The sequence below is a fragment of the Amaranthus tricolor genome, chromosome 2 (genome assembly GCF_026212465.1).
Source record: "Amaranthus tricolor cultivar Red isolate AtriRed21 chromosome 2, ASM2621246v1, whole genome shotgun sequence".
Classification (NCBI taxonomy): domain Eukaryota; kingdom Viridiplantae; phylum Streptophyta; class Magnoliopsida; order Caryophyllales; family Amaranthaceae; genus Amaranthus; species Amaranthus tricolor.
The window spans coordinates 30,459,257-30,472,769 of NC_080048.1; the positions used below are offsets into that span (position 1 = coordinate 30,459,257).

A 13,513-nucleotide genomic window follows, 5' to 3' on the forward strand; every position below is an offset into this window, starting at 1 on the left:
TATGATGATGAAATCCTTGAGAATTTGAAGAAGATGCTAGATGAAAATAACCCTTATGTGAAAATATACAGAATGGCTGGAGATAGGATTCAAGATACAGAAGACACACATTTCCAAATTAAGCTGATAGGTAATAAGATTTCAAACGGACGAGATTATAACCTCCCTACTGCTTCTGAAATTGCAATTTTGATTGTTGTGATATTGAGAGTTCAGTTGAAAAACACAACATTGTTGTTCAATTTAAAGGAGGCCATTTACAACAAATAAGTGAACTACATCAAGCATATTTACCCCTTTAATATCCTTTTCTTTTTCCTTATGGGGAGGATGGATATAGGCTTGGTATCCCTAACCGAGAAAGGGACGTTGAAAGTTCTAACTGGCATTTCCTCCACACATCACCAAACCTTACTCTTTGTAGGGAAAGATGAAAGGCTGGGAAAGGAAAGGAAAATTAGACAATGGCTCAGTCCTCCAACTCGATCAACAAGGTTGGGGCAGAGCCGACCAGTCGGAAATAAAAAACGGGTCACTCAGGGAAACTTCATCAAGCGATGAAAGCTAAGGGGCCACAAAAAATTAGAATCTTCTTCTTGTTGGATCAAAAGGGGAAAAAGTTTAGGTACCCTATTGAAGTTGATCCTTGACCCTTAGAAGAGGAGGAGCCGCGAAAAAATCCACCCCAGATCGAGGTGGATGAACATAACATGGAGTAAGTATCCCTGGAGGAGGGGACATAAAAAACATTGAAAATAAGGAACGGACTTGATCCAAAATTCGTACAGCTCCTCAAGGATAGTGCATACCTTATTGCATATTCGACCGCTGATATGCCAGGCATTTGCAACAATTACTCACAAGCTAAATGTGCTGGATGGAATGCAGGAAATTAAAAAGAGAGAAATTTGGAATAAAGAAAGATAAGTTTATGGAAGAAGAAGTACAAAAGTTGCTGGATGTTAGGTTCCTTGAAACCATGTATGTACCCGAGAATGCAGGATAAATGTTTCTTTAAGGCCGATTTCTACCTTTTTCTCATAATTAACCAATTGGTAGACTTAACAGCTATGTAAGCTGTACAATTTTGTAGGGATACATTCTCCAAGTACTATTAGATCTTCATTGACCTTGCTGATAAGAAAAAAACATGTTCATATGCTTAGGGTGTTCAATTAAATGATGACGCCCATCGGGATGAAAAATGTTGTACCACCCTACTTGATACTTATAGACTACATCTTCACCTCCCAGCAAGGTGGAATCCTGGAGGTCTATATAGATGATTTCATTGTCAAAAGTAAAACCGAATTGGATATAGTACAGGATCTCCAAGAAACTTTTGAAAATATGCGCTAACACCAGATGAAGATCATTGCCAAAAAATGTGTCTTTCGAGTAAAAATTCCTTGGCTATCTAGTGAGCCAAACAAGGATTGACATTAGTCCGGAAAAGGTTTAAGTTGTTCCTGAAGATATCATGAAGCTAACTGGACACATGACAACGTTATCAAGGTTTGTTGCCCGATTTTTTCATGGGGGATGAACAAATATTTTTCATGGGGGGAGGGGCTAACAAAAGCATGCTTTGTCAGAGCTCAAGCAGCACGTTTACAACCAGCCCTACCTAGTCCGAACCATTATAGGCGAGGATCTCAGACAACGGTAAGCGCTACTTTGATCAGAGAGAGGATAAAATTTAGTTCACATATACTTTGTTAGTAGAACCGCATAATCCAAATATAAAAGGATAGAAAAATAGTCTGAAGACTTAACTTCTATGAATGATAAGAACTCAAAACACATATTAAATTATATAATAAATTAAGTAATTAATTTTTTTGAATAATGGTCCAAAATATAACTCAACATCAGAATGTTTAGAACTTGATCTTTTAAAATGATTAATTCTTTGATTTCTTAATTAAGTTTGTCTCCCATCAAGGGGGAGATTATTGACTTGACCCTTGATTGAATTAGTTTTTATGTTTTATGATGGAAGATAAAAAAATTATGTTTAATATTTTTAATAGCCCTATTTTAAACCTCTTTTAGTCTTTGTTTAAATAGTGTTGAGTATGGATTAGTACTAGTAACCTATCTAGTTATTTATCCTTAAGTGCTAAACATAATGGAAGTATTTTTTTTTAATTTTAATTTTGAATAAACCAAGTCTTTTTTTTGTTAAATGTTAGGGCCATCTCTTCTTGTCATACATTATATAAATGCATTTCCAAGCTAACCTGCTCTCGTCTGAAGAGGGTCCTAGGGAGCATCATTAGCCAAAATCAGGGCGCCTTTGTAACAGGGAGGCTCATCTCACACAATATTCTACTGTGTCATGATTTGGTTAAGCATTATTCAAAGAGGAACTGTTATCCTAGTTGTATGATTAAGGTGGATTTGAGGAAGACTTATGATACCATGGACTGGGATTTTATTCATGACATGCTGATTACTTTAAATTTCCCTCCTCAAGTGATCAAGATTATTATGGTATGCATCACGTCCACACAATACTCTCTTATGGTCGATGGCAGCCCTTCTAATATTTTCAAGCCTAAAAGAGGCCTACAACAAGGAGATCCACTATCCTCTCTCCTATATGTTATAGGCATGGAGTATTTGTCCCGGATCCTCATGGAAGCAGGTGGTAACCAACAGTTTAGATTTCACCTTAGATGTAAAGGTCTCAAGCTAAATCATTTATGCTTTGCTGACGACCTTATGCTCTTCTGTAAGGGTGAAGCCAATTCTGCTAAGATCTCTATGAAAGTCTGGATATCTTTTCCGCTGCATCTGGTCTTCGTGTGATTGCTTCTTAATCAGCTTTGTATTTGACAGGGGTCCAAAATCCAGTTCAAATACGAGCTAATATGCTTGATATGCCCCTTGGTAAACTTCCCGTTAAATACTTATTAAGTGTGCCTCTCACGTCCAAACGCATTACTGGTACTGACTGTCACACACTTGTAGATAAGATGACAGCTAAAATTCGCTCTTGGAGTTCCAAATTTCTCTCTTATGCGGCACGAGTCCAGTTGGACTATGTAGTACCTCAGAGCATTTGCACATATTGGAGTCAACTTTTCATTTTGCCAAAATTAGTCATCAAGAAGGTCAACGCTATTTGTAGAGCATATATGTGGCATGTGGATCCAAACAATACAGCCCTAGGTAATATCAACTGGACTGATATCTGTAAGCCAAAGAAGTTAGGTGGTCTAGGGATCAAGATTATTGGTAAATGGAATGAGGTTGCGGTAGGTAAATTAGCGAGGCATGTGGCTTACCTTTCTGAGTCACTATGGGTTCGTTAGCTTTCACGGTGTCTATACAAAAGGAGGTAACTGGGCTATTTTTAACCCTCCCATAACTGCGAGTTGGTCTTTTAAGAAGATTTGTAGAGTTAAGGATAAACTTTGTACTTGAGTCTTGCAAGACAAGTATATCATCAAGGATGTCTACCAGGATAACTTTAAAGGCCTACCTAAAGTTCCTTGGAGTAGATTCATTTGGAATAGAGCTTCTACACCAAAAAGTAAATTTGTTCTTTGGTTAATTGTTTTGCATAAACTGAAAACAAAGAATAAACTTTTTCACATGAAGCTTGTTGATGATTATCGGTGCCCTATGTGCCTCTTTACTGGTGAAACCTTGATCATTTGTTCTTCTCGTGCCCTTTTAGTGTTAGATGCCTAAAGGAACTTTGCAATTGGCTTTAGCTACACAAATTCCCCTTGACTATTTCTAGTATAATCAATCACAAATGGAAAGTAACCTACTTCTAAAAGAAGGTGATCATTGCTAGCATCTGCAATTTGTGTTACTATATATGGAAAATAAGAAACGAAGCTATCTGGCAATAGATCACGTCCGTAATGAGATAAAAATTAGATTCTCTCATTTGTATGTTGTCGAATTGGAAACCATCCCTTGTTTTAGAGACCTTGTCTCTTGATGTATTTTTTTTTTGAGGCCTCGCCTATTTTATGTACATGAAGAGTGAACTGGTACAATCCTTCCTAGAAGGTGGGTACCTTCTTCACACTGATGCAAAATTACAATAGATCGAGACGCCTAACCAAGTTGTAATCTGTCTTTGTTTTAGTGAAATGAATTTTCATTTTCCAAAAAAAGATTTAAATGTACTTAGTTTTATTAAAGTTAATTTTATTAATTATAATAACATAAATTTCCTTCTAAATTTTGTTGATTTGATAAATATATTAATTTTTTTTATTATTAGAAAACTTTATATTATTTGCAAATGACTTTACAAACTATGTTGATAAAAGCTTATTTTAAGTTCTTTAATAAAAGTACTTATATAGAAATCTAAAGAGAATATATTTATCTAAATAGAAAAAGATTATGAAAAAACTTTTAAAATGATATTATAGTCTTTTTGATTTTTAAAAATAAGTTTTGGTTATGATTTTGTATTGGTTTTACAGAAACAATACCATTTCCTGAAAACAAGGATTTAAGAATTTTGTTTGAAACTATTAGGTTACTTCTAAAATCACTTTAAAATTGTAAATGAGTATGTTTTGACTCCATATTTTACCATATCATCCACTTGCATGTTATTGAAGATACCCAACCATTAGATTGAGGTAGCCACATATAATGAAGGATAAGAGTGTAGATTTATACAAAGGTTAGATTGAATGACAGTTTTGCATGTTCTGAAAAATACCCTAATATACCTAAGTTATACCCTATATAATTTAGTGCTACAACTTGGAAACGTTTTCTAACACTCTAAGCTTTCTAGGAATACCCCACACGCTCATATATCCCTCCATAAATGAGAGATTCATCCTCATCATCCTACCCCTTCATCTCAAAAGTTTTTGGCATCTTATATACCTTCAATAAATCATCATTATTAACCAAAATTCTCTCAATGAGTGCCTCATATTTTTATACTATAATAATGTAGACATTGTAAGCTTTCCATTGATACCTCACACGCACATATAAAAGCTCTATAACCCCTCATCTTCAAGCAAACACTCACAACTTCTTGTTCTTTTTTGTCAGTTGTATACATGAACACAATTTAAAATGTTTACCCTCTTCCTCTTCATGCATGTATAAATAAACCTTATGGTAGTCTTGTTCACAAAATTCCTCACATTTTAAACCCAAGAATTGCATAAATTGGACCATAAAAGATTATGTTTTTCCCTCAAATATTTCTGACAACTAAAAGTAACCTAATTTCGAACACCTTCTGTTTTGTGGATTTTCGACTTCCTATTCATTTTAACACTATAGTTTGTTCTTAAGAAAGATGGGTCTTGGAGCTGTGAGCAATTAGACTCTTAAATCATTGGATTTGGAGTTCAGAGCTAGAGGATATGGGCATTTTAGTAAAACATACCGAAAAGAGACTTATGATGGTGAAAGATTTTGGGTGCTTGGATTATTATTCTTGAAAACCCTGAAGATTATTCTTGAAGTTTATCTTCTCTTATTTTGGAGTTCTCATTTCTTATTATTTCTCTTGCATCCTTGGTGGCTTATGGTATACACTTCTTAACCTTCTTACTATGTGGAATTTATATCATATTTACTTGAATATGTGAAAGATAGAACAATATGTTAAATTGAATTAATTATTACATGCATGTTGATTTAATGTAAGAATAACATATGTTTTCAAAAAAAAGATAAGAATAACATTTTTTTGTGTTAAAAGTAAAAATAAAGTGTTTATTATAAGCTAAGTATATGCATGATAAAAATTGAAAATTTTATGATATATATATATATATATATATATATATATATATATATATATATATATATATATATATATATATATATATATATATATATATATATATATATATATATATATATATATATATATATATATTATTGTTAGAAATGTTATTTATATGCCTAAATTATAAGTATTCAAAGATTCTGATTATTACCCGAAAATGATATTAAATTAAAGTCACAAAAGAAAAATATATAAATCTGGAAAATTTTCATTTATATGATATTATTGATGGATATATATTTTATTATGTGTATTTTTGCTTTAGTGTACATGCATGTAAATTTTATGAATTTCTGTTATGTAAAAATACGTAATAATGGTATTTTGTGATATTTTTGTGAAATTATTTTTATGAATAAATTTTGTGTGAGCTTAGAAACTTTAGAAGTGTATTTTATATGAACTTCACAATAGATAAAAGTTCGAAAATCATTTAGGTTCATTTCCTTAAAGTTATTTCATTAAAATGGTTAAATATGGAATTTTAAGTAATAAACTATACTCCATTATATTGGGGGTTAAATATATTCTTAATAGATAAAATATTTAATAAAATCGTATTATTATGTTTCCTACAAGTTTGGGCTATAATATAAATTTGGAAAAATTACCTAGAATAATTCAACATTTTTATGATTTTCTTACAATAATTCTACCTATTGATTAATCATAAATAAGCCCAACTTTAAGGGGTATTTGCCTAGAGTAAACTTGGGTAACCCGATGACCTGCTATAGTATGTAATTCGCCAAAAAAGTAAACTGAAAATTATTTTAAAACTAGAGGAAAATTTAAAAAATTTACAAAAAATTCTAACTAACATTTTTTTAACAATTTTTAACATTTTTTTTAATATTTTATTTTAATTTATCTTTTTTGAAAAAAATAAAACTAGTTATAGCAAGTCATCTGGTTACCAGGTTTACTCTAGGAAAATAGCGCTCAATGTTGCGATCATTTATGGTTAATCAATAGGTGGAATTATTGTAGGAAAATCATGAATAGGTTGAATTATTTTAGGTTATTTTTCCTATAAATTTTTGGTATTTATCTGTGAATTTTTACTAAGTGTTTGACTATTCACCCATAAAAAGTAAAATGTTAAAATATGAAATAATTAGAAGATGAACTTATTTCAAGTTGTAACTTTTATGAGACTCTAATATTGACAGTTGGTTTAGAATTTGATCATTGGATAAGCCTCCATGACCATCTATAGACACTTGTGAATTTTAAATAAACGACAAATTCAAAAAAGATAAAATATAAAATAAATACTAAATGGGTTATTTTGGACTTGAAATTTTTATCAGACACTTCCATATACAGTAGGTTTATATGAGGACCCTAGGACAATTTTTCGTAGACATTTGAGGACATTAATAATTTTATGTCGGTTTATTTATAAATTAGCCAAATAATTTAGTTAGAATGCATAGGCTCTTTTTTTGAACTTTTTGGTCTAAAACTCACTTCATATAGCTCTGCACCTTTAAGATATTTTTAGGATATTTTTATTTGTTATTATTGATTTTTTACATGTTTAAACGATGGAAATTCCATATAAATATTACGAAACATTTTTCATAAGTTTTATAAGTTTATATGGTCTTGTAAGGAATTTATATAGCCCCTAAAACCATTTTCTAATTTGTGAAATTTTATTTATTGAGAACATCTTAATTATTCAATTAGAAAATATGTTGAGTTTTTCTAAAGAGAATGTTGACTTAGAGTTTCACTAGACTAGGATTGACTTATAGCAATGTGAAATAAATAACATGGATTTTGGTTTGAACTTATGTGTACTTGGATGAATGACTCTGATAGTAATAAAATGCCAAACCACGGACTGACGTGTAATCTGACGTCCATGTTTCCGGACACTTAAAAATGCGGGGTTAGAAATGGGGTCTGTGAGAATCCCATCCTGTAGAAGCTCGAGCATAAAAATCGAAGGAACGACGGATCCCATCACAGTTAGAGTTTGAAATATGTTCCTCCTCTAGTCAGACTCGTACATATATTAGAAAGTCATTAATATGTGTGTTGTGCCAATGTGATTTTGGGTCTAAGTAGATCCATTGGGTGAACCTTATAGTTACCAGGTGTAGGTGACTGTAGCAAATATATTATTTACATTCATGGGATGAATGTGAAAAATTGTTAGTAGTATTCAAGAATTGAAAATGAGATACGAGAACCGAGGAACTTAAAATCGAGCCTTGAAATGTACTTTTACATATCCTGTAAATATATGATTGTCATAGTATTATATTGTTAAAGAGTTGTACTCGGCATTAGGCGCTATTTAGATTCAAATGGCTATCATCCGTATTAGGGATGGTAGTATTTTGTAGGAAGGTTTAGCTTCAGATTTTTATCTAAAGCCGCAGTATATAGTACTATTTATCGAGAACTTGACTGCATTTTATTTTACTTGGAGACTTTGATGATTATGGTGTATTCATGCTTTTATTATGTTTTCAGAAAAAGTATGTTCTTTCAGTTGTAAGATTATAAAGTTATGTTTTTAAATGGTTTGAAATTTTAATGTAATTTTAGCAGTTTGGAATTTTAAACTTTCGCATTAAACATTATTATTAGAATATAAATCATAAGAACTTATATTATAGTCGTTTACTAATTTGATGGCAAATATGTTTTTCCTTATTGCATTACCCTCCAATGACTATATGATGATCAATGTAACATTACTTTCTATGTATACAATCAAGATCTCGTAATATATTTGATCTTAGAATATAATCTATGCTAAAAACTTCATTTTTTATTCTATGCAAGAGATTATATTCTTAGGAAAGAAATCTGATTTATTCCTACTGCCATATTATGTTTTATACCAAAAAAGTTTTTGGGGAAACTTTTCTTTGATACAAAGATTTTGCTGCTCGATTTCAAGGCCTCGACCGTTCCTGTTTAGGCAAGTAGTTGTTGAGGATTCTAGCTTCAAAAACTATTTAAATTCGAAGATGTGCTCATTTAAAGACACAACTCTACTACAATAAATTCCAAAGAGCTTACAATTACTAAAGTCTTTTAAAGCATTCAAAGAATCCCCTAAAAGAAATAGTCTCAAGCTCTACATTCAAAAATACGTTCTTTAGTTCGCCTTGTACTTTTGTAAGAGTATTTTCATTTTAAGTTCTGTAAACTTCTATCATATTCATTGTAAGAAAAGAGAAAAAAGAGGTATTTAGTTCACTGGGAATTAACTATCTAGTTTGGTAGCATTGTGGTTACGGGAAGTTGTTAAAAGATAAGTGTGGCCTCCTTTTAAGACGTGCAATCCATAACTATAGATGAGTGAATAAAGAGACTTTACCCAATTCCTACGAGCAAGGAAAAGCTCAACAGTAGAGATAAGGTCCTATTAGAGGACTGAACTCTATAATAATTATCTTCTTTATTCTTTTACTTTCTGTTTTTTATTTGGTCAAACAAATTTCAAACTTACGCAAAACATACTTCAAGGTTATAGTTTCAAGGCCCCAACAGCCTTGTCAAGGCCGTGACTATAATCAACAAAAAGTTGTCATACTTTATTTAACTTCACTCTAGAGTATTCTATCACCCTAAGTAATTCTTCAATAGGTATGGAAGCCTAATCACAAAATTTTGATTTAACCATCAATGAGGCATTTCATATCGAATTTACTGGGTGATGGTGGTTTTTCTCGCGAATGTGCCTCTAACTGTCCTCTATTATGCGGAAACAAGTTTGCTCATTAACTTTCCCTTATGCAAATGTTCTTTATTGATCAAGACCTTAATATCTAGCATATTATTAAAAAAATAGTCCTAGACAATCTTTGACTGAAAAGTTGGGGTCAGGATCCCAAAACTTGAAAAAGATTATAACCAAGCTGACCTTGAACACATAGTAAAAATTTACAAAGCCATAAACCTCCTTTGTTGTAGTTTAAATAGAGATGAATTCAAACATTTTTTAGCTTGCACGTTTGCTTAAGAAATTTGGGAAAAACTTATTGTTACTCGTGAGCACACTAGTCAAGTTAAGGAAACATTAATAAGAATCTTTCTCAATAAGTATGAATTATTCAAAATGGCTCCCAATGAAACTATTAAGGAGATGTTCAACTCACCATGAATAACCTTCATTTCATGAGAAAGCCTTTACAAACAAAGAGAACGTTAGAAGAATCCATATAGGTCTTCCAGTGGATAAATGGGGACCAAAGGTGATGGCTATTAAGGAAGCGTAAGACTTTAAAAAGCTACCTCTTGACGATCTCCTTAGCAGACTTCTCACTCGTAAACTTACCATGTATGAAGATGATAGAACTCTACCTTCAAAAGTCAAGAACATGTCTCTTAAGGCCAAGAAGGTGGAAGAACCCTCCTCATCGACTATAGAGAGTGATGATGATGATCCCTTTGTGCTAGTTGCACATAGACTCTCCCAAATCTAAAAGATGGGAAGAAACTTCAACAAAGACAAATATCCACGATCTTTGAGATTCTCTTAAGCTAAGTAATTGAAATCTTCTAAATCTAATGTACTAACTTGATTTGATTGTGGTTCTACGGATCACTTTATTAAAGATTACCCTAACAAGAAAAAGGAAAATAAAAGGGAAATTCCACATTGTTGGACCTCTTGAGTTTTGATGATTACTACACTTTGTTTACACAAATATGTTGTTAGAGATTGAATGCAAATCGATATCCGGTCGTGATTATGATCGTTAATAGTACCTATGACTTGGTCTATGGGAATGAACGTGTCAAAAGGATCCAAAAGATGTTAGAAGAAGTATATCGCTTGGGATGTAAAATGGAGACAAGAGGTCTACTGTTCCCAAGTTGGATGTTCTAACAAAACTGGAAATTGGAGACAGCGCATTGTTCCTGAACTGGTGGAGTCAGCCTATGTCCACTGAAAATTCTGATTATTTTTAGTTATTATTTTTAGTTGATGTATTAATTAAAGTTAATTTTTTGCATTTATAAATTATTAAAGTTAATTGGCAAAGTATTTTCCAAAATGTTTTCTTCGTTTTTACTAAGCTTTATTTTAGGATTTATATTTAGTAAATAAATTGAATTTACTAAATTTAGGGACAGCAGCCGTTTTTCTGTTAGAGTTTAGAATAACTATTTCCTAAAAATTAGTAATTAGGAAACCATCCCTATTATTAGTGATTAGCAACCGTCCCTACTATTAGTAAATTCAACCGTATCTATTTTTAGCTTAAAGTTCCAGCAGTTATAATTGAAAAAAGAAACTGCAGCTAAATTTGGTACAAGGGAATTACTGCTTAAGGGAACAGAAGCTATTATTAGTAAATGGGAACAGCGGTTATTGTTTGAATAACCGTACACTTGAATTGGTCAAGTCTAAATGCCTATTTTCAGAGAATAACCTATTGTTGACTTGGATTTTAGGATCCATGTTACTCCCCTTATTATTTGGTTTAAGGGAATAATGGTTGGAATATTCCATTTTATTAGGAAGTTTATTTCTATAAATAGCAATCCAATTTCGGTTGTTCCTAAGTATCCAACGTATGAGCTTTCATCTATTCATGCGATATTTTTGGAATTTTTACAAGAAAATTTTGTTTTAAAATTGCCAATTAATTTATAATATTTTCTTGTGCAACTTATTGATTTATTTTTAGGGAATTTTTATCCTTTTTGTAAGGGTTTTTGAGAGAGTATTTGTAATTAGACTTGGGTGAGTCTAAAGGGAAATTTGATAGCTTTTAGTGAAGCTAGTGAGGAGTTTAGCTTTTAGTGAAGCTAAGTTTGTTGCTTTGAGTGATTTCTCTTTGAGAGAGAAGTTGGCCTAGTGATTCGCTTCGAGTGAAGTAAGGTGTTTAATGTAATTGTAACGAGTTGCCTTAAACATAGTGGAGAATTTAGAAATCCCATAGGGTCGTGGTTTTTCCTTGTAATTAGGCCTAGAAGGTTTCCACGTAAATATCGTGTTGTCTCTTTCATTATTTCACTCTAAGTTTAAGGTTTGTTTATTTTATTTGATTCCGCAAAAACAGGGAAAAAACGCTTAAACTCGTAACAACAACAATTCACCCCCCTCTTGTTGCTGTTCTCGTCTCTAACTAAGTCTACAATTGGTATCAGAACCCTGTTCCCATTAGATCAGGAAACCCTGAGGGCAGAATCCTAGTGTTCCCAAGATGTCAATTATGAACGAGCGAATGGAAGAAGGGTATTCTACTCAAAGACCACCCATGTTTGATGGAAAATTCTATACTTACTGGAAGAATAGGATGGAGATCTTCATCAAAGCGGAAAATTATCAAGTTTGGAGAGTCATCGAAATTGGAGACTTTGAGGTAACCACTACTAACTCCAATAATGAAATTATTCCCAAACCCATAACCGAATTTGAAAAAGAAGATTTTCAGAAAATGGAATTAAATGCTCTTGCCAGAAAATTACTTCACTGTGGTCTTGGACCAAACGAGCATAATAGATTAATGGGATGTAAGTCTGCCAAGCAGATTTGGGACCTGCTGGCTGTTACCCATGAGGGAACAAGTGAAGTTAAACGTTCCAAGATTGATTTGCTGATGTGTAAATATGAAAGATTTGTTATGGAACCAAGAGAAAGCATCCAATAGATGTTCACAAGGTTCACCAACATTACAAACGAACTTATCTCTCTTGAAAGGATAATCCCCACCGTGAACAAGTAAGGAAGATCCTTAGGAGCCTTCCTCAAGATGAGCGCTGGAGGGCCAAGGTTACAGCCATGAAAGAGTCCAAAGATTTTACTAAGTTTAATCTAGAGGAGCTGGCTAGTTCCCTAATGATGCATGAATTACATTTGGGAACAGCAGACAATTCCAGGAACAAGGGACGATACCAGTTGTAACATCTCGGAATAACTCGGATCGTACGAAAAGAGAAGATGACCTTTTAAAAACAAGTAAATATCGTCCGAGTCAAACCAGGATGTTAGAAGGCAGTTTAAAAATGGATTTGAAATTAAGGAAAGCTTGCGGATCGAGTTCTATTAGTGTTATTATGAACTACTAGATATAAGAAATTCTTAGCAGCGGATAAGAACGAAAAGTTAAATCTACTTATTACAACTTGAGAACGAAAATCGCCTCATAAAACAAAATATTCTTTAAACTTTATTAGAAGTTCTTATCAAGACTTCTGTATCCTAACGATTTATTTCTCCAAGGGACAATCCTCACTCCCCAAACTTGCAACTTAACTTACTGCTAGTTATTGCCCAGATAGAAAACAACATCATCGCAGGGTCGTTAAGACCAAAAGTACACGTCAGCAATCGTCGCATACCAAATAAATAATAACAACAAGAGAAAGTTTTAAATTAATAGCTGTCAATTCACAGAAAAGTACGCTTCGATCATGCTGATAAAGAATAATTATTTTCATATAAAGATTAGTCAGCCATACTGCTGTACTATCCAGCCATACTGCCGGTACACTCCAAAGTGAGACATTACATTAGGGAGAGCTAACCCCTAAGCAAGTCTCTACCATAGACACTCGCCTTACTTCGGTGCCTATGGTTAAGTATGCATACCCCCACGGTGGCTCATAATGCCCCCATATACCGCGAGTAATTCATTTCCACCAATTGACGTCATACTACGTCCACTTTAAGGTTAGTGAGGTCATACTACCTCTGCTTATCAAAACAATGTATCAAAATTATTTATTCGG

General features: G+C 32.7%; 1 protein-coding gene across 1 annotated transcript; it reads left to right on the plus strand.

Moving 5' to 3' along the window:
* Positions 1 to 1,182: 1,182 nt before the first annotated feature.
* On the plus strand, positions 1,183 to 3,320 carry LOC130805706 (uncharacterized). Its single transcript, XM_057670490.1, has 4 exons — positions 1,183 to 1,320; positions 1,516 to 1,665; positions 2,239 to 2,737; positions 2,845 to 3,320. The coding sequence occupies exons 1-4, from the start codon at positions 1,183 to 1,185 to the stop codon at positions 3,318 to 3,320; spliced, it is 1,263 nt and encodes a 420-aa protein (XP_057526473.1).
* Positions 3,321 to 13,513: the final 10,193 nt, after the last annotated feature.

Excerpts from the sequence above, each read along its gene's own strand:
- LOC130805706 (XM_057670490.1), top strand. The coding sequence starts at position 1,183 with ATGACGCCCATCGGGATGAAAAATGTTGTACCACCCTACTTGATACTT. Across the intron at positions 1,666-2,238 it reads GGCGAGGATCTCAGACAACG|CTAACCTGCTCTCGTCTGAA; the intron begins GTAAGCGCTACT and ends TGCATTTCCAAG. Across the intron at positions 2,738-2,844 it reads TGACGACCTTATGCTCTTCT|GGGTCCAAAATCCAGTTCAA; the intron begins GTAAGGGTGAAG and ends TGTATTTGACAG.